The sequence below is a fragment of the Myotis nattereri genome (assembly GCF_964212035.1).
Source record: "Myotis nattereri genome assembly, chromosome: X".
Lineage (NCBI taxonomy): Eukaryota > Metazoa > Chordata > Mammalia > Chiroptera > Vespertilionidae > Myotis > Myotis nattereri.
In genome coordinates this window covers 148,714,666-148,733,061 of record NC_138078.1, presented here as the reverse complement: position 1 = coordinate 148,733,061, position 18,396 = coordinate 148,714,666, and the positions used below count along the sequence as shown (strand labels likewise).

The window sequence follows — 18,396 nt, the reverse complement described above, 5'->3', positions numbered from 1 at the left end:
TTAGTCTGACTTTTCCTCCTTTTACTGGTGGTATCTCCAAGGTGAGGATTGTACCACCCTGACTTCCTCCCTCTCTTGCCCAGTGGTATCAGCCAGGAGGGGGACTGTACCATCCTAACTTCTCCTTTCCTCCTAGTGACATCTCCCAGGAAGAAACTGTGATCAGGACTTTACCCCTCCCCCAGTGGTATCTCCTTTGAACATCTGGAAACATCTCCCTCCCCCCAGGGATGGGAGACTGCCACCTCTACTTCTATAAACTTTGCACAGACCTTTAGAACCCAGCTCCCAAGGTCAGTTGCTCACGGAAACTCACACTCAGAAGGTTTCTATCCATGAACAGCGCCCCCCGCCCCCACCTCCTGTGGAACAGCCCATTGTACGGAATAGACTCTCACATGGCGTCCGTCATGGACCGACGCCTGGGCGCAGCCATGTTCCTCGCCCTACAACGTCACTCACGGACAGTCTGGGCGGATCCACAGCTGCACCTGGTTCAGAGTGAGCAGACCACAGCCACACAGCCCTTAAGATCGTGTGCATGGGGGTAAGGAGGAGAGATCAACCAAAGGACTTGTATGCATACATATAAGCATAACCAATGGACACGGACACCAGGGGGGTGAGGGCATGAGTGGAGGGGGTGAGGTTGGGGGTTAATGGGGGGATGAGGACACATACGTAATACCTTAACCAATAAAGAATTTAAAGATTAAAAAAAAAAAAAGATCGTGTGCAAAACCGACAACCCCACAAGGGGCAGTGGCAGGGGTGATGATAGGAAACAACAGTGTCCCTCAGAGGCCGGTCAGTGTTGGTGGCGCGCGGCGCTAACGCGAGTGCACGAGGGTTTGTGACTTGACATTGAGGTGATTTTGAGGTGGTGGCTTTTGGGAATGATACACTGTCAGTGGGGTCTGTTGGTGGGGAATTAAAGACTCTAGTAAATGGGAGTCTACGCGGGACAGAGATGGGGGTTTCTGGGGTTGTTAGTTTTTAGACTCCTTGCTGTGTCTTGTTGCCAAGTTTTAATAATAATAAATAGTGTGTCTGTTTAGATTTGTTCTTCCATAAGTCTCCCCAGAAGTTTGGCCTTGTTGATCCTCTCTAATATATCTATTTCCTTAATTTCTGCTCGAACCTGTACTATTTTCTCTTTATCAACTTCTTAAATTACACATTAATTTATCAATATTCAGTCTTTCATTGTGAAAAAATATTTAAGAACATGCATTTCCCTTTAAGAGTCTCTTTAGCTAAAAGTTTATATGCACCATCTTATTATTGAGCTTTGTGTTTAAGTTTTCTTCTTTAATTCTTTGCATTACTTCAGTATAATGCTTTGGAAAGGGTTGACATTTCTATTACATCTTCTCATCTAGGGATATGGTATGTCTATGTGACTTTCATATTTGTCAGTTTTTTTAAACTTTCAAAAATTTTGTAGGTACCATTTCTTTAAAAGTTTATTTCATATATTTCTTGCTATCATTACTAATGGGTTTTTCCCATTTTCATTTTATCATTGTTGTTGTAGAGGAAAAACCATCTTATAATTTTATTTTGTATCTAGCCCCTTAATATATATATATATATATATATATATATATATATATATATATATTATGGATTTCTTACAGAGAGGGAGAGGGATAGAGAGTCAGAAATGTCGATGAGAGAGAAACATCAATCAGCTGCCTCCTGCACACTCCCTACTGGGGATGTGCCTGCAACCAGGGTACATGCCCTTGACCGGAATCGAACCTGGGACCCTTGAGTCCACAGGCTGATGCTCTATCCATTGAGCCAAACCAGTTAGGACCCAATGAATTCTAATAGAGTCTGGTAGGGTTTCTATGTATAAAATCATATCTTTGGCAAAGAACGCTACATTCTCATTTCTTTGCAATATTTATTCTGATTGTTTCATCTTCTATTGTGTGAGCCAAAGCCAGAAAAACAATTTTGAATTGTACCAGATATCCCTATCCTGTTGCTAATTTTAACAGCAATAGCTTCACCATTTTATTTTTTAGCATAGTATTCCATGATTGTTTTGTAAATGATTTTTGTGAAATGTAAGTAATTATTTCTTCCCTAATTTTAGTTTTTTATTAGTAATGATTGCTGACTTGTGCCAAAGGCTTTTCCCCCCCTGTGAGTTAATAGTAGCATGTTTCCCCCATCCCCAATTTGTCGATTTAATAAATAAGGATATTAATGTTGAATCATTTTCATGTGGGAAGAAGAGGCTAAGAGATTTCTGTATAAGAATTTTAAGGATTTTCATCCTAAAATGGCAAAATAATTCACGATGGCAGAAGAGTGTCATTCATTCAGATGACCAGGTTTCCGGTCACCCACCAGGTCCCTATGGACAAGTCCTTCCCCCACCCACTCCAGGAGGCTTCAGCACCTTTCAATGCTCCAGTCCTGCCCTCCCCCAAACCCAGATCTGCCTTGAACCTGGAATTAAGGGATAGGCTGGCTGGGTATGGTGTGAAGCCGCCTGTGGAGCCAACCAAGGATAAGAGACTCAGCTCATTAATTTGACTCCAACACTCATGATTGTTTAAATAATCCACCCTGACTAAGCCTCAGAGTGGGTTTGCTGAACTTTGTGGGGTAAATAGGGAATGACACAGATAACATGGATACTATCCTTTTAGGAGTCCTCGGTGTCTCTGTGGAGCTGTTGAGCTTTCTCCTTCCTGGAGGTGGTAGGATCTTCCATTCATTCTGACTGCAGCCCACATACAGACACCCATCTAGCTTTGGAAGGTGGGCTGAGACTCAGGGTGAACATGCCAGCTAATGAGACATTACTCCAGAGGTTCTCTGCCTTGGTTCCGGGACAACCTGACAGATCATTTACGGTAAAGAGGGAGAGCCTACTGTTTCCTATTTTCTATTTTTTTAGGTAAATTTTAATTTTGAGATAATTGTAGATTCAAATGTAATGTACTGTTGCCCCAGTTTCCCCCAATGGTCATACTGTGCAGAACCTTGATACAATATCACAATCAGTATATTGACATACAGAACATTTCCATCACTATAAGGATCCCTCATGTTGTCCTTTAATGACCACAACCACTTCCCTTCTTTCCCACTCCCCTCTTAACCACTGGCAATCACCAATCTGTGCTCCAGCTCTATAATTTTGTCATTTCTAGAATGTTAGCCTGGTGGTGTGGCTCAGTGGTTGAGCATCAGCCTATGAACCAGGAGGTCACGGTTTGATTCCTATTCAGGGCACATGCCTGGGTTGCCCGCTCAATCCCCAGTGTGGAGCGTGCAGGAGGCAGTTGACCAATGATTCACTCTCATCGTTGATGTTTCTATATCTCTCTTCCTCTCACTTCCTTTCTCTGAAATCAATAAAAAAATGTTATACAAGTGGAATCATACCATATGTAATCTTTTGGGACTGGCTTATGTGTTTATTTATTTAAAAGTTTTCTGTCTTGCTAGGTTGCTCGTCTTGTCCTTTTTTAAAAATATTTTTATTGACAGTGAGGTTCTGGGTAGGTCTCTTATTTGAACATTGACTAGGCTTCTGAGAGGGAGTGATAGGTCCTGAACTTTCTCTTCCTGTTTATACACATGACTGTATTAAGAGCGGTGTATCACAAAATCTGGATGGAGAGTTTTTATTTTTTAATTTTTAAAAATATATCTTATTGATCTTTTTACAGAGAGGAAGGGAGAAGGATAGAGAATTAGAAACATTGATGAGAGAGAAACATCGATCAGCTGCCTCCTGCACGCTCCCTACTGGGTATGTGTCCGCAACCCAGGTACATGCCCTTGACTAGAATCGAACCGGGGACCCTTCAGTCCACAGACCGATGCTCCACTGAGCTAAACTGGTTAGGGCTGGATGGAGAGTTTTTAGAAGTGTTACAGGGTTCAAATGAGGGATGAAAACAGACTAAACTTCCTGACTGGTTCCCATTTGCAGCTGATGTTTCAACTTTTAGTGAGTGCATCTTTTGGTATTGATTTTAACAGCAACAGAACTGTTTGAGGATGCTTCTGTCACTTTGTCATCTTCCCAACTTGCAGCCATCTGTGTAGATTGCCCATCATCACCTGCCGTGAACACCGTGAAAACCATGCTGCTCCTCTTGGCCAATGTGACGGCGACCTGAATTGTGCCCAGGAACCACAGCATCACTCCCCTCTCCTCTGCTGTCTGTTATAAGGACACTTGTCATTGGATTTAGGGTCCACCCAGGTGATTCACTATGATCTCAATTCAAGATCCTTAACTGCATATGCAAAGATCCTTTTCCCAAATAAGGTAACATTCACAGAGTCCAGGTGTTAGCATATGGACATATTTTTTGGGGGTCCACCATTCAACCCGTTATAGTCCATTTTCTGGTCTCCAAATTCATGTTCATCCCAGGTACAAAATAAATTCACCACCTCTCAACAGCCCCAAAAGTCTTAACTCATTATAACATCAAGTCTAAGTCCAAAATCTCATCTAAGTGTCATCAGCTCAAAAAGCCCTAGATCTAATTATTTAAACTATCTAAGTCAAGTATGGATGGGATGAGACTGGGTATGATCCATCCTGGGACAAACTTTCTTTCCATCTGGGAATCTGTGAAATTAAAAAACAAGTTGCTTCCAAGGTACAATGGTGGACCAGGCATAAGGTAGACATTTCTATTCCAAAGGGAGAAATTGGAAGGAATCGAAGGGTCACTGGTCCTAAGCAAGTTTGAAATTGAGCATGGCAATTCCATTAGGTTTCAAGGTGTCTGAGGATGGAGCACCAGTGTAGTGACCACTGTAACGAGAGAGTTTCTTTTTTTTAAAAAAAAAATATTTTTATTGATTTCAGAGAGGAAGGGAGATGAAGAAAGAGATAGAAACATTGATGAGAGAGGAACATCATCGATTGGCTGCCTCCTACATGGCCCCCACTGGGGATTGAGCTTGCAACCCGGGCATATGCCTTGAGCAGGAATCGAACCTGCAACCTTTTGGTTCGTGGGTCGATATGCTCAACCGCTAAGCCACACCGGCCAGGTGAGAGGATTTATTGAGACCAAAAAACGATGCAGGCAACTCTATAGATGATAATGGAATTTATTATAAGGTAAGTTCCTTACAGGGATAGGATTGGAGCAGGCAGGTGACTTATCAGTCTGTGAAGATATTCTTTGCTATCAGACTGCTGTTCCATTACCTTTTTTACTAGTATAGTATAGCTTAGGTATTAATGATTGCCAAGAAAAAGGGATGCAGTAATGCAGTATGTGCCAGGAGCCATACCTCCTGGTGGCCTTGCGATAGATGAGTGTTTAGAGTTGATGCTAACACTAGTTTGATATTCATCTTGGTTGCCATGCCATTCTGACCACTACTGACAAGAATCTTTACAGCTACATTGTGTAGGCTTAAGAAACACAGATAATCATTAACTATAAAGCTTTGGTGTGCTGGTTAAGAACAGTGAGGTTGGTCAGAGTTCATAGCATGAAAAACTTGAATAGAAATGAGGAACACAAAAATGGAGTTAGTTTTGTTCACAGCAACATCCGTACACAAGGCCTGAAAATAATTCTTTGTGGCTTAATGCTCTGCCCCGTGGGGCTGAGGTGGCTCCATGTTTTGGACCTGTGGCACCATTTTCAACCCCTGTACCACCTACTGCTCCATTGGCCTCTCTCTACCTCTGGGCCTGCACCTCCACCCTTTGACTTCCCTGGAAGTCATTCTTCCTTTCTTTACAAGCATATGTTTAAAGCTAGGTAGTTCCATCAGATGGTTTCCTACCTGTAATATTTTAGAAGCCTGACAGCCTTTTCTCTTTTTGTCCTTTATTTGTCCCTTTCAGTTCAAGCTTGCAGTGTTTCTGCACATACAACATTCTCAAAAGGCTTGTGGCTCTCCTGTGTAGGTCCCCATCAGCCAAGAGATCTTTACTGGATAATCCCATCTCTATTCCTAGATGGTTCAGTGGGTCATGAATCACATATCTCATCTCTTCAGGAAAAGATTATCTAGCTATACTCTTGGCTTTCTCTCCATAGCACTAGTTCTGAACAGTGAATTTTCTAATTTTTTTTTACAATATGGGTAGGACAAGCATATCCCAAATCATCAAGTATTGGTTCCTTTTTTTGCTTAATAGCTTCTTAGTCAATATGTTTCTTTTGTCTCACCTTTCGCTATAAGCAGCAAGACAAAAACAGGCTACACCCTTAATATTTTGCTTGAAAATCTCTCAGCTAAATGTCCAAGTTCATTCCTTATAAGTTCTATTTTTCCACACAACCATAGCACACAATATTATCAAGTTTTCTGCCACTATATAAATAACAAGGATAGTCTTTTCTCCAGTTTCCAGTAACTCGTTCTTCATTTTCATCTGAAATCTCACCTTAGAAACACCTTTTATGTTCATATTTCTATTAACATTCTGCTCATGATGATACACTTATTCTCTAAGATGATAGATGCTTGCTCTACTCTTTCTCACTTCCTTTTGAGCCCTCTGCAGCAATGCCTTTAAAATGTTTTAATTTATTGATTTAAAAAATATGTTTTTATTGATTTCAGAGAGGAAGGGAGAGGGAGATAGAAACATCAATCTCCTTCTGCACGCCCCCTACTGGGGATCAAGTCTGTAACCCTGGGCATGTGCAATCAAACCATGACCTCCTGGTTCATAGGTTGATGCTCAACCACCAAGCCAAACCTATTTATTGAATTTAGAGAGAGAGGAAGGGAGAGAGCAATATCAATTTGTTGTTCCACTTACTTATGCATTAATTGGTTGATTGTTGTATGTTCCCTGACCAGGGATTGAACCTGCAACTTTGGCATATGGGGACGACGCTCTAACTGAGCTACCCAGCCAGGGCAGCAGTGCCTTTAATGTCCATATTTCTTCCAATAGGCTCTTCCAGGCAATCTAGGTTTTGTGTGTCACACACCTCAATATTCTTCCAGATTCTACACATTATCCCAAGCCAAAATCACTTGCACATTCTTAGGTAATTATTACAGTAGTGCCTCACGTCCCAATACCCAATAAAATTTGTGTTAGTTTCCAGGCCGGTCATAGCTAATGACCAAAAACTTGGATTTAAACAACAAAAAATTTATTCTCATATCTCTGGAGGCCAGAAGTCAGAAATCAAGGTGTTGTCAGAGCCATGGTCCCTCTGAAGGCTCTGGGGGAGCATCTTTCCTTGCCTCTTCAAGGTGTTCTTTGGCTTTTGGTTGCATCACTCTCTGTGGTTCAGGCATCCCCTGGGACAGTGGTTGGCAAATTCATCAGTCAACAGAGCCAAATCTCAACAGTACAACGATTGAAATTTCCTTTGAGAGCCACATTTTTTAAACTTAAACTATATAGGTAGGTACATTGTTATTAACTTAATTAGGGTACTCTAAGCTGGCCTTTGCTAAAAACATCTTCAATCTGATTGAGGTACGGTCGCTGAGGTCGCCCCCTTCCAACTCTCCCATCCACACTCGTCTTGTATACTTGTTTCAGATAGAGGAGTGTGGATGGGGGAGTTGGAAGGGGTCAACCTCAGCGAACATACCTCAAAACAATGTACCTCCCCCGCGCTGTGTATCCCGCGGCCCGCCTGCGCCGTGTCTCCCCTTGGACTGACCGACACCCCCCACTTCTTCTAACGCCACTTCTTCAAAATAGACTCGCCCAGACCGAAAACCGACTTCTGCGCATGGGCCGCGAAGTTTCAATTGCAACTATACGTGCATACCCGCACGTGGTATTGTGTGGAAAAGCCACACTCAAGGGGCCAAAGAGCCGCATGTGGCTCGCGAGCCACGGTTTGCCGACCACCGCCCTGGGGGGGTCTCAGAACATATCACTGTGGATAAGGGGTGAGGAAATACTGTGTATATATAGCCCATTGGTAAGAGCCAAAAAACTGTTGTCTTCATAGTATGTTTCCATATTTGTCTCCCCCCACTAGTGCACCAACAGGATTTGCCCCGAAGAAAATTTGTGTATAGCCACGGAGGCTGCTGTGGCCACTGACCCTCTGCAGTTTGTGCTTCAGGGCCTGCAGGAACTCCATCTTGTCCTGCAGGCCTAATTGAGTCTTCAAAAGGCCATTCCACCATTCTATCAAGCCAGCTGCTTCGGGATAGTGGGGAACATGGTAAGACAAGTGAATTCCATAAGCTTGGACCCATTGCTGCACTTTATTTGCTGTGAAGTGAGTTTCTTGATCAGTGGATAAGGCCCCAGATGGCAGTTTTGGCAGAAGCATTGTGTGCAGGGAAGGCAAATCCATATCCAGAGTAACTGCCTATTTCAGTAAGAATAATGTGCTGCCCCTTCCATGATGGAAGTGGTCCAATGGAATCAACCTGCCACCGGGTAGCTGGCTGATCACCCGGGGGAATGGTGCCATAGCAGGGTCTCAGTGCTAGTCTTTGCTGCTGGCAAATTAGGCACTCGGCTGCCACCAGGTCTGCCTTGGTGACTGGAAGTCCATGTTGTTAAATCTATGCATAAACTCCCTCCCTGTCACCATGGTTATTTTGGTCATAAGCCTATTGGGCTCCCATCTTTGTTAGTACAAGTAGCACACACTTTGAGAATTATGTCTGAGTGTGGAGCATTGTACCGGGCCAGCTCAGCCAAGGGTTCCACAGGCCTGAGGAAGGATGGCAAAGGATGTAGAAAAGATAGACAAAGAGAATAAGCTGGGTCTAGGTCAGGGGTGGGCAAACTTTTTGACTCGAGGGCCACAATGGGTTCTTAAACTGGACCGGAGGGCCGGAACAAAAGCATGGATGGAGTGTTTGTGTGAACTAATATAAATTCAAAGTAAACATCATTACATAAAAGGGTACGGTCTTTTTTTTTTTAGTTTTATTCATTTCAAGCGGGCCGGATCCGGCCCGTGGGCCGTAGTTTGCCCATGGCTGGTCTAGGTGGATCTCCTGTGCCTGGCTGAGGCCACAGAGAGAGATCCAGAGGCAAGCTGAGCCTTTATTTTATAGCCAGAGGTAAACAAGGTAGTGGTCACCATAGTTACAATGTTCTTGTGGGTTTCACTTGTTTTGGCAGCACTTGCTGGACCTCCCATAGCCCATTAGCTTCCCAGATAAGATCTAGGGAGCGTCATAAGGTCAAGCCTAATTATGCTAAGAGGGCTGTGCCCTCTAAGCTGGGACTTGTTTGTGGCTTTGCCAACAGGTCAGTCTAGTCTGAGGCTTAACCCTATCGCTACTCCCTACAGAGCGTAAGGGTCTAAAGCAGCCGTGGGCAAACTACGGCCCACGGGCCGGATCCGGCCCGTTCAGCTGTTCTAACCGGCCCACGGAGCCGAAAGAGGGTTCTCTTGCTCTCCCCTCCGGTCCTTCACCAGCAGCAGTGTTAACATGTATTAGTTCACACAAACACTCCATCCATGCTTTTGTTCTGGCCCTCCGGTCCAGTTTAAGAACCCATTGTGGCCCTCGAGTCAAAAAGTTTGCCCACCCCTGGTCTAAAGGCATCAAGAGAGCTATTGGTGTTTGCAGTTCAGACATGGCTTACTTTTCTTCGGGGCCTTATTCAAATACAGCCTTTTTTTAGGGAGTGTTATGGAGAGGAACTAGCAATATTCTCAATTGTGCATTTTACAAAATACGCATTTTACAAAATTCAAGTCACCTTATCAGGTGCTGTTTCTTGCTTAGTACCAGGGGTAGGCAACAACAGCAGTTTATTTTTAAATATTTTTTTGTAAATACGTTTTTCTTGATTAAAAAAATATTTTTTAAAAAATATATTTTTATTTATTTCAGAGAGGAAGAGAGAGGGGGAGAGAGATAGAAACATCAATGATGAGAATCATTGATTGGCTGCCTCCTGCACGCCCCACACTAGGGATTGAGCTCGCAACCTGGGCATGTGCCATTGACTGGAACCGAACCTGGGAAGCTTCAGTTCACAGGTGAACGCTCTGTCCACTGAGCAAGACCAGCTAGGGCCATTTTTATTGATTTTTTAGAGAGAGAGGGGGAGGAAGAGGGATAGAGAGATAGGACCATCGACAAGAGGGAAACATCATCGATCAGCTGTTTCCTTCACGCCACCTACTGGGGATCAAATCCACAACCCAGGCATGTGCCCTGTCCAGGAATCAAACTGTGACCTCCTGGCTCATAAGTTGATGATCAACCACTGAGCCACACCATCTGGGCTCCAGTGTAGTTTTTCTAGTAAATTCTTTTTTTTTCTAGTAAATTTTTAATGGTGTTCTTTTGAGAGAATTAGTTCCCAAAAATTTTTTCTATGTGTCCCATTCTGATCATTTCAGATTGTTGTTACAGGGATCTGTATCTTTCGAGGATGTGGCGGTGGATTTTACCCGACAGGAGTGGCACAGACTGGACCCTGCTCAGAGGACCATGCACAAGGATGTGATGCTGGAGAACTACAGCAACCTGGCATCTGTGGGTGAGAATTATTGTCCATGTAACTCCTGGTAGCATGTGTTTTCTTTTTTGGTTGTTGTTGAGTTTAATGATATTTTAGTTTTAGATTCAAGGGTCACAGATGATTGGTCAGTTTGGGGCACCAGGAAGATTGTGTGTGTTCTCACTTCCCCCGATGAAAGGTTTAAATGGGCCCCCTTCCTCGTGCAGCTCATGAAGATGCACCTTCCTCCTCCATCAGAGGCCCTAAAGCTCAGACAATTTGGCCCATGTCCTGTGCCATTTCCCATTAACAGGCCTCTGCGTGGCCAAACCAGAGATGATCTTCAAGTTGGAGCGAGGCGAAGAGCTGTGGATATTAGAGGAGGAATCCTCAGGCCATGGTTACCCAGGTGAGTGAGCAAGAACTGGGCATATGGATAACGGGAGATAAGAGCCCAGGAATTCAGGTCTAAGGTTATCGCTCAGCAGTACTTTTCAGGAATCTTTCTTTAGTGGTCCTTGCTCTTTGAAAATGACTGGAGAACAGAAGACCTGTATATTTCAGATGTCTAAATCACATCCCAGTATCATGCTCACACTTTGATGTTCTCTCCTATTTTATCTTGGTTTTTGTGGTTATTTACCACTCTTGTCCGTCCCTGCCTGCCTCACCTTAGACATTTATCCTTAGCCAGCCTCTCTCGCTTTATTGTTCTCAATGCCTTCCTTCTCTCCATTGCTTCAGATGCCTTCTATTGTAGCCATTCATTCATTCATGAGTGTCAACTATATGCTGGTCACATTCTGTGCAAAGGTGTGGGGATCCAGCAGTGAATAAACTAATATCACTGTTCTCCTTGCAATTCTACATGAGGGAAAGAGACCAGAAGTAAACAAATACATAATATTTGGTAGGGAAAAATCAATGCAAGATAAGAAGGTAGATAATGATGGGAGGGGGGGTGCTTTTAGGGAATGTGGCCAGGGAAGACTTTTTGGTGAGGTTAACATCATTGCACCAACATCAGTGAAGTGAGAGATATGGAGACATGTAGATTTTGAATACTTTGGGGTCAGATATCTGTAAGTTCCAAGCCTAGTCTGAGTAATATATCCTAGTAATAGCAAAGAGGCCAGTATGGCTTAAGTATGGGTGATGAGAGTGTTAAGAAGCAATATCGGAAAGTTTTCTAGGGGCCAAATTATGTAGAGTTTTATAGGCTGTGTTAAGCACTTTAATTTTATACTGTGACAGGGAAAGCCGTTGTTGGGTTTTGAATGAAAGAGTGATATGATATGATTTGTTTTAAAAGGATCTCTCTCACTGCTGTGTGGCAACAGTTCTGTTGGGGGTAATGCCCTCAGGCATGATAATGACCTTCAGCATAAGACAATTCAAACTTTGGATCAAACTCTTGAATACAATGGGTGTGGGAAAGTCTTCTACAAGAAAACGGGCTTTGTTGGGCATAAAAGAACACACACAGGAGATAAAAACTTTGAATGTCATGAATGTGGGAAAACTTACTGTAGGAAATCAAACCTTATTGAACATCTGAGAATACACACAGGGGAGAGACCCTATAAATGTAATGACTGTGCAAAAACCTTTAGTGCAAGGTCATACCTCATTGCTCATCATAAAACTCACACAGGGGAGAAGCCCTTTAAATGTAATGAATGTGGGAAATCTTTTGGTAGGAAGTCACAACTCATTCTACATCAGAGAACACACACAGGAGAGAGGCCCTATGAATGTACTGAATGTAGGAAAACCTTTTCTGAGAAGGCAACCCTCACAATTCATCAGAGAACTCACACCGGGGAGAAACCCTATGAATGTAGTGAATGTGGGAGAAAATTTCGCGTTAAGATATCTCTTACCCAACACCAGAGAACTCACACCGGGGAGAAACCCTATGAATGTGGTGAGTGTGGGAAAAACTTCCGTGCGAAGAAATCCCTAAATCAACACCAGAGAACACACACAGGTGAGAAACCCTATAAATGTGAAGAATGTGGGAAATTCTTTAGAATGAAGACGACTCTCAATAATCATCAGAGAACTCACACAGGTGAAAAACCCTATCAATGTAATGAATGTGGGAAATCTTTTAGGGTGCACTCATCTCTGGGGATACATCAGCGAATTCACACAGGAGAGAAACCTTATGAATGTAGTAAATGTGGTAATGCCTTCTATGTTAAAGCACGCCTCATTGAACACCAGAGAATGCATTCAGGAGAGAAACCCTATGAATGTAGTGAATGTGGAAAAATCTTTAGTATGAAGAAATCCCTTTGTCAACACCAGAAAACTCACACTGGAGAGAAACCTTATGAATGTGGTGACTGTGGAAATGCCTTTTATTTGAAAGTACGCCTCATTGAACATCAGCGAATTCACACAGGAGAGAGACCCTTTGAATGTCAGAAATGTGGTAAAGCCTTCTGCCGTAAAGCACACCTCACAGAGCATCAGAGAACTCATTAGGTTGGCACTTACCTTATGCTATAGAGAAAGCTTCTCTGTGAAGGCTCCCTTCACCATTTGATCACCTGGGCACACAGACTGCACTTGCAACAGTTTGGCTCCTACATTGGTGTGAAAATATGTCCTGATCCCCTTAGGGGAGAGCTCATTGCTGTTTTTATTTCATTTGGATTTCCCTAATTAGTGGTGAGGTTGAACATTTTTCTCTCTGTTGATTGGCTGCATTGACTGACTGTTCATATCCTTATGCTCATTGTTTTCTAATGGGCAGTTTATCTTTTACCTCTTGGTTTAAATGTTGTTTTTAATATATGAGACTATAAAAATTATTTTCCAGTCATTTGTGTTGCAAAAATCTTCCCCTAGACTGTGTCCAGTTCTTTAATTTTCTTCTGCTCAGGTTTTATGTTTTAATTGTCAGTTTTAGGGTGATAATATTCTATACTTTCCTCCAAAGTTAAAGTTTCCTTTTCAACATTTAGAATTTTCATCTATTCTGAGTTTTTTAAATATAGTATGAATGCTGCAATATATAATGATACTAGAGGCCCGGTGCACGAAATTTGTGCAATGGGGGGGGGCTGTCCATCAGCCCAGACTGCACCCTTTCCAATCTGGGACATCCCTCTCACAATCCGGGACTGCTGGCTCCTAACTGCTCACCTGCCTGCCTGCCTGATCGCCCCTAACCGCTTCTGCCTGCCAGTCTGATCACCCCCTAACCACTCCCCTGCTGGCCTGATTAACACCTAACTGCTCCCCTGCCGGCCTGATTGCCCCTAACTGCCCTCCACTGCCAGCCTGTTCCTCCCAACTGCCCTCCCCTGCCAGTCAGATGGCCCCCAACTGCCCTCCCCTGCAAGCCTGGTCCCCACCAACTGCCCTCCCCTGCTGGCCTGGTTGCCCCCAACTGCTCTCCCCTGTTGGCCTCATCTTGTCCCCAACTGCCTCTGCCTGCCTGATCACCCCTAACTGTCCTCCCCTGCCAGCCTAATCTCACCCCCAACTGCTCTCCCCTGCTGGCCTGACTGCCCCAACTGCCCTCCTCTGCTGGCCTGACTGCCCCAACTGCCCTCCTCTGCCGGCCTGACTGCCCCAACTGCCCTCCTCTGCTGGCCTGATCTTGCCCCCAACTGCTCTCCCCTGCTGGCTTGATGGCCCCCAACTGCCCTCCCCTACAAGCCTGGTCCCCCCCAACTGACCTCCCCTGCCAGTCTGGTTGCCCCAAACTGCCCTCCCCTGCTGGCCTGATCTTGCCCCCAATGGCCCTCCCTTGCTGGCCTGATCTTACTCCCAACTGCTCTCCCCTGCTGGCCTGATCGTCCCCAACTTCCCTCCTCTGCCAGCCAATTTGGTTCTGATTGGTCGGTTTCTATGCCAGTCAGCATCTCTGGGCCTTGGCTGCTGGTGAGGGAGAGAGAAGCAGGGTCTGATCACCCTGCTTCTCTCTCCCAGCCTCGCCAGCAGCTGCTGCCACTGCTGATCAGCCCCGCCTCTCTCTCTCTCCAAGAGGTCAGCAGTTCAGCCCACTCACCTGCTGTGCGCGAAAGCCTGGTGAATGGTCGAGCCTCCCGGTCATTGCGGATGTGACGGACCCAGGGTTTTTATATATTAGGATATTGCTTTTAAAAAGTTTAATATATGGTATCACACTATGTTTAAACTTGCATAGCTTGCTTTTTTAATGAAATATTTTCTTTCCAAGATCTAGCCATGTTGATACATATAGGTCTGGTTTATTTATTTATGTCTCCATTCACCTAGTGAAAGGCATTTGTATTGTTTCTGTGTTGAGTATCTAGAAGTGGAACTGGTGGGTCACAGGGTGTAGGCAGTGTGACAGTTATTAGGCTATTGTGCGCTAGCTCCAAACCTGTCCTTCTATACTGTGCTTTGTGATGCTGGGGCCGTGACTGTACAAAACATGTTTCTGTCTTGCCAGCTGCTACCTGTTGGGCCTCCCTGTTTATCTGAGCATCAGGCCAGCATTGCTTCTTCACTGTGGCAGTAGTTCCTTAGAGTAGCAGCAGTTTAATCCAGTTTGCAGTTTTCCATCATTCACACATTTGCAGTTTTCCATGGTACCCTAACCCCTTAGAGATGTGAGGTTCAGCTGGTTGGGGCCCCCTCCTTAGAGGTATGAATCCCAACCACATGAGACCCTCTCCTCCAACCTTCTAACTTTTAATAGTTTCAATTTCTTCCCTTATTATCCTAGCCTGGCTGCTTTCTGCAGTTGCCACCTCCATGATAATTTTAATGTTCTTTTGTTGTCTTTTCATTTATGTGGTTAATAACTTCATAACCAGTTAAGCATTCTTCATAATGTTATTTCTGTTAAAATAATTGATATGGTTTCTGTCTCCTACCTGGGTTCTGATTAATATAGAAGTTTTTCAACTTTATTAAATAACTAGAGGCCCAGTGCACGAAATTCATGCACAGGAAAGGGGGGGTCCCCTCAGCCCAGCCTGCACCTTCTCCAATCCAAGACCCCTCGGGGGATGTCTGACTGCCAGTTTAGGCCCGATCCTGGGGATGGGGCCTAAACCGACAGTCGGACATCCCTCTCACAATCCTGGACCACTGGCTTCCAATTGCTCACCTGCCTGCCTGCCTGGTCATCCCTAACTGTCCCCCCACCAGCCTGATCGCCCTTCACTTCCTCTGCGTGCCGGCCTGATTGCCCCTAACTGCCCCACCTGCTGGCCTGGTTGGCCCTAACTGGCCTCCGCTACCAGCCTGGTCACCCACAACTGCCCCTGCTTCCAGCCTAGTCACCCCTCACTGCCCCCCCACCAGCCTAATAACCCTCAACTGCCCCCCTTGCTGGCCTGGTTGCCTCTTATTGCACCCTCTGCTGGCCTGCTCACCCCTAACTGCCCCCTGCTGCTGGCCAGGTTGCCCCCAACTGTCCCCTCACTGCTGGCCTGATCGCCCTCACTTCCTCTGCGTGCCGGCCTGATTGCCCCTAACTGCCCCCCCGCTGGCCTGGTCACCCCTCACGGCTCCCTGCCGGCCTGGTTGCCCCACACAGCCTGCTGTTCAGTTGTTTGGTCGACCCTCACTAACCCCCCTGCCGGCCTGGTCACCCAACGCAGCCTGCTGTTTGGTTGTTTAGTCGTCCCTAACTATCACCCCTGCTGGCCTGGTCACCCCATGCAGCCTGCTTGTTCAGACGTTTGGTTGTCCCTCACTAACCCCCCTGCCAGCCTGGTTGTAGGCAGCCATCTTGTGAGGGCATGAGGGTTAATTTGCATATTGCCTCTTTATTATATAGGATTGATTTCCCCCCTCCAAATTGTACTAATTTATACTCTCACGAGCAGTTTGAGAAAAAGTTACATTTCCCCACATATTCACCAGGACTTATCAGTCTTACAAATTATTGCCAACCTGAAAGGTGTAAAATGGCTTTAAGTCTTTTCATCCATGAATGTGTTGTTGTTTTTTAAAATTTTTAAACACATCTTTCTTGACCTTCAATAGTATTTTATGGCTTTCTCCAAAAAAAATTGCCTTCAAAAGCTAATCCTTTAATAGAAACTTTGCTCATATACATTTAGATACATATATATTTCAAAGTATAATGATGTATTATGGGGTTTATATATATAATTATATGTAATATATGTGTGTGTATAAACACACACACATACACATCTCCCTAGAAAACATTTTTGCTTTATACATTAATTTTGTTTAACCTCCATATTCACCACCTTGGTTGCTCTTTATTCCTTTGTGCATTCCTTCCAGGATTGTTTTCTTCTTTTTTAAAAAAATACTTTTACTGATTTCAGACAGAGAAGGGAAGAGGAAGAGAGAGATGGAAACAACAATGATGAGAGAGAATCATTGATCAGCTGCCTCCTGCACACCCCCCAATGGGGATTGAGCCCACAACCTAGGCATGTGCCCTGACCAGGAATTGAACCCTGACCTCCTGGTTCATAAGTCAATGCTCAAGCACTGAATCACGCTGGTCAAGCTCGTTTTATTCTTTGCCTGAAAAATACCCTTTAGAGTTGTCTTTAGTGGAGGTCTGTTAGGGCAAACCTCAACTTCGAGAATGTTTTCTATTTTACCTTATTTGCTAAAGAAAAGTAACTCTTTTGCCTTTAATATTTGGTGACACTAGACCAGGGTAAATTGATGCTAAATTAAAAACCCTTTTTGCTATTCACCCCCGAATGATCCATAATGATTATGATGACCCAAGATATTTGAATTAATCATCAGGTTTTCCCAAATACAGCATACACTTGAATATACAGATTACACTTTCTGCATTTTGTATATAGCATGCCCCCACCCCCATCAGCTAAGTATTAATTAAATTTATCAAGATGCCATCTTATCAGTTCTTTCAATCTCCATTCCATCCATTTAAAACATTAAATTTGATGGTGGTTTTTTTTTTTTGTAGAACTCAGAGAAACATTTTATTTAACAGTCAGATGGAAGAGATGCATAGGGCAAAGTATGGGGTACATCATGCCCCTGAGTGCATCGCTCTTCCCAGATCTTTGTATATTCACCGACTTTGACGTTCTCCAAAACCCATCCTTTTGGGTGTTTATGGAGGTTTCATTACATACACATGGCTGATTAAATCAGTGGCCATTGGTGATTAAACTTAATCTCCAGTCCCACTCCCATCCCAGGAGTTCCTCTTTTTAATTTATTGGGGTGATATTGGTTAATAAAATTATATAGGTTTCAAGTACGTAATTCTATAATACACCATCTGTATATTTATTGTGTGATCATCACCCCAGGTCAAGTCTCCTTCTGTCATCATTTATCTCCCCTATACCCTTCTCTACCTCCCTCTAGCCCCCTTTCCTCTGTTAATCACCATACTGTTGTCTATGAGTGTTCCCCCCATAACTTAATTCTTTCACCTTTTTTCATCTAGCCTCTCAATCACACTTCTGTTGACAGCAGTCAATCTGTTCTCTATGAGTCAGTTTCTATTTTGTTTTAGTTTATTTTGTTCATTAGATTCCACATATGAGTGTGTGGGGCACGGCTAGAGGGTTAAGCCTCGGACTGACCTGTTGGCAAAGTCACAAACAAGTCCCAGCTTAGAGGGCACAGTCCTCTTAGCATAATTAGGCTTGACCTTATGACGCTCCCTAGATCTTATCTGGGAAGCTAATGGGCTGTGGGAGGTGTAGCAAGTGCTGCCAAAACAAGTGAAAATCACAAGGACAGTGTAACTATGGTAACCACTTCCTTGTTTACCTCTGACTATAAAATAAAGGCTCAGCTTGCCTCTGGATCTTTCTCTGTGGCCTCAGCCAGGTACAGGAAGATCCACAGAGACTAAAGAGAGCTATGCTGATCATCTGAACGCTGTCTCCATGTAAATCATTCTTCTCAGACTCTGTCCACACCTTTGGGAACCCCTGGCCTGCTGGGGCTGGACCCCGGCGTGAGTGGAATCATATGGTATTTGTCTTTCACTTAGCATAATA

At 44.1% G+C, this 18,396-nt stretch overlaps 1 protein-coding gene across 2 annotated transcripts in view; it reads left to right on the top strand.

Annotated features, from left to right (window-relative positions):
• Positions 1-466: 466 nt before the first annotated feature.
• Positions 467-18,396, top strand: part of LOC308512120 (zinc finger protein 157-like) — a 41,261-nt gene continuing 23,331 nt past the window's right edge. The window contains exons 1-5 of one of the 2 annotated variants that reach the window (XM_081081931.1): positions 467-547; positions 4,069-4,240; positions 7,977-8,165; positions 10,333-10,459; positions 10,734-10,829. In XM_081081931.1, the coding sequence (XP_080938057.1) occupies positions 8,163-8,165; positions 10,333-10,459; positions 10,734-10,829 (226 nt within the window). In that variant the 5' untranslated portion in view covers positions 467-547; positions 4,069-4,240; positions 7,977-8,162. Of the gene's footprint in view, positions 548-4,068; positions 4,241-7,976; positions 8,166-10,332; positions 10,460-10,733; positions 10,830-18,396 lie in introns of those variants that run through there. The other variant, XM_081081930.1, reaches the window with a different exon arrangement.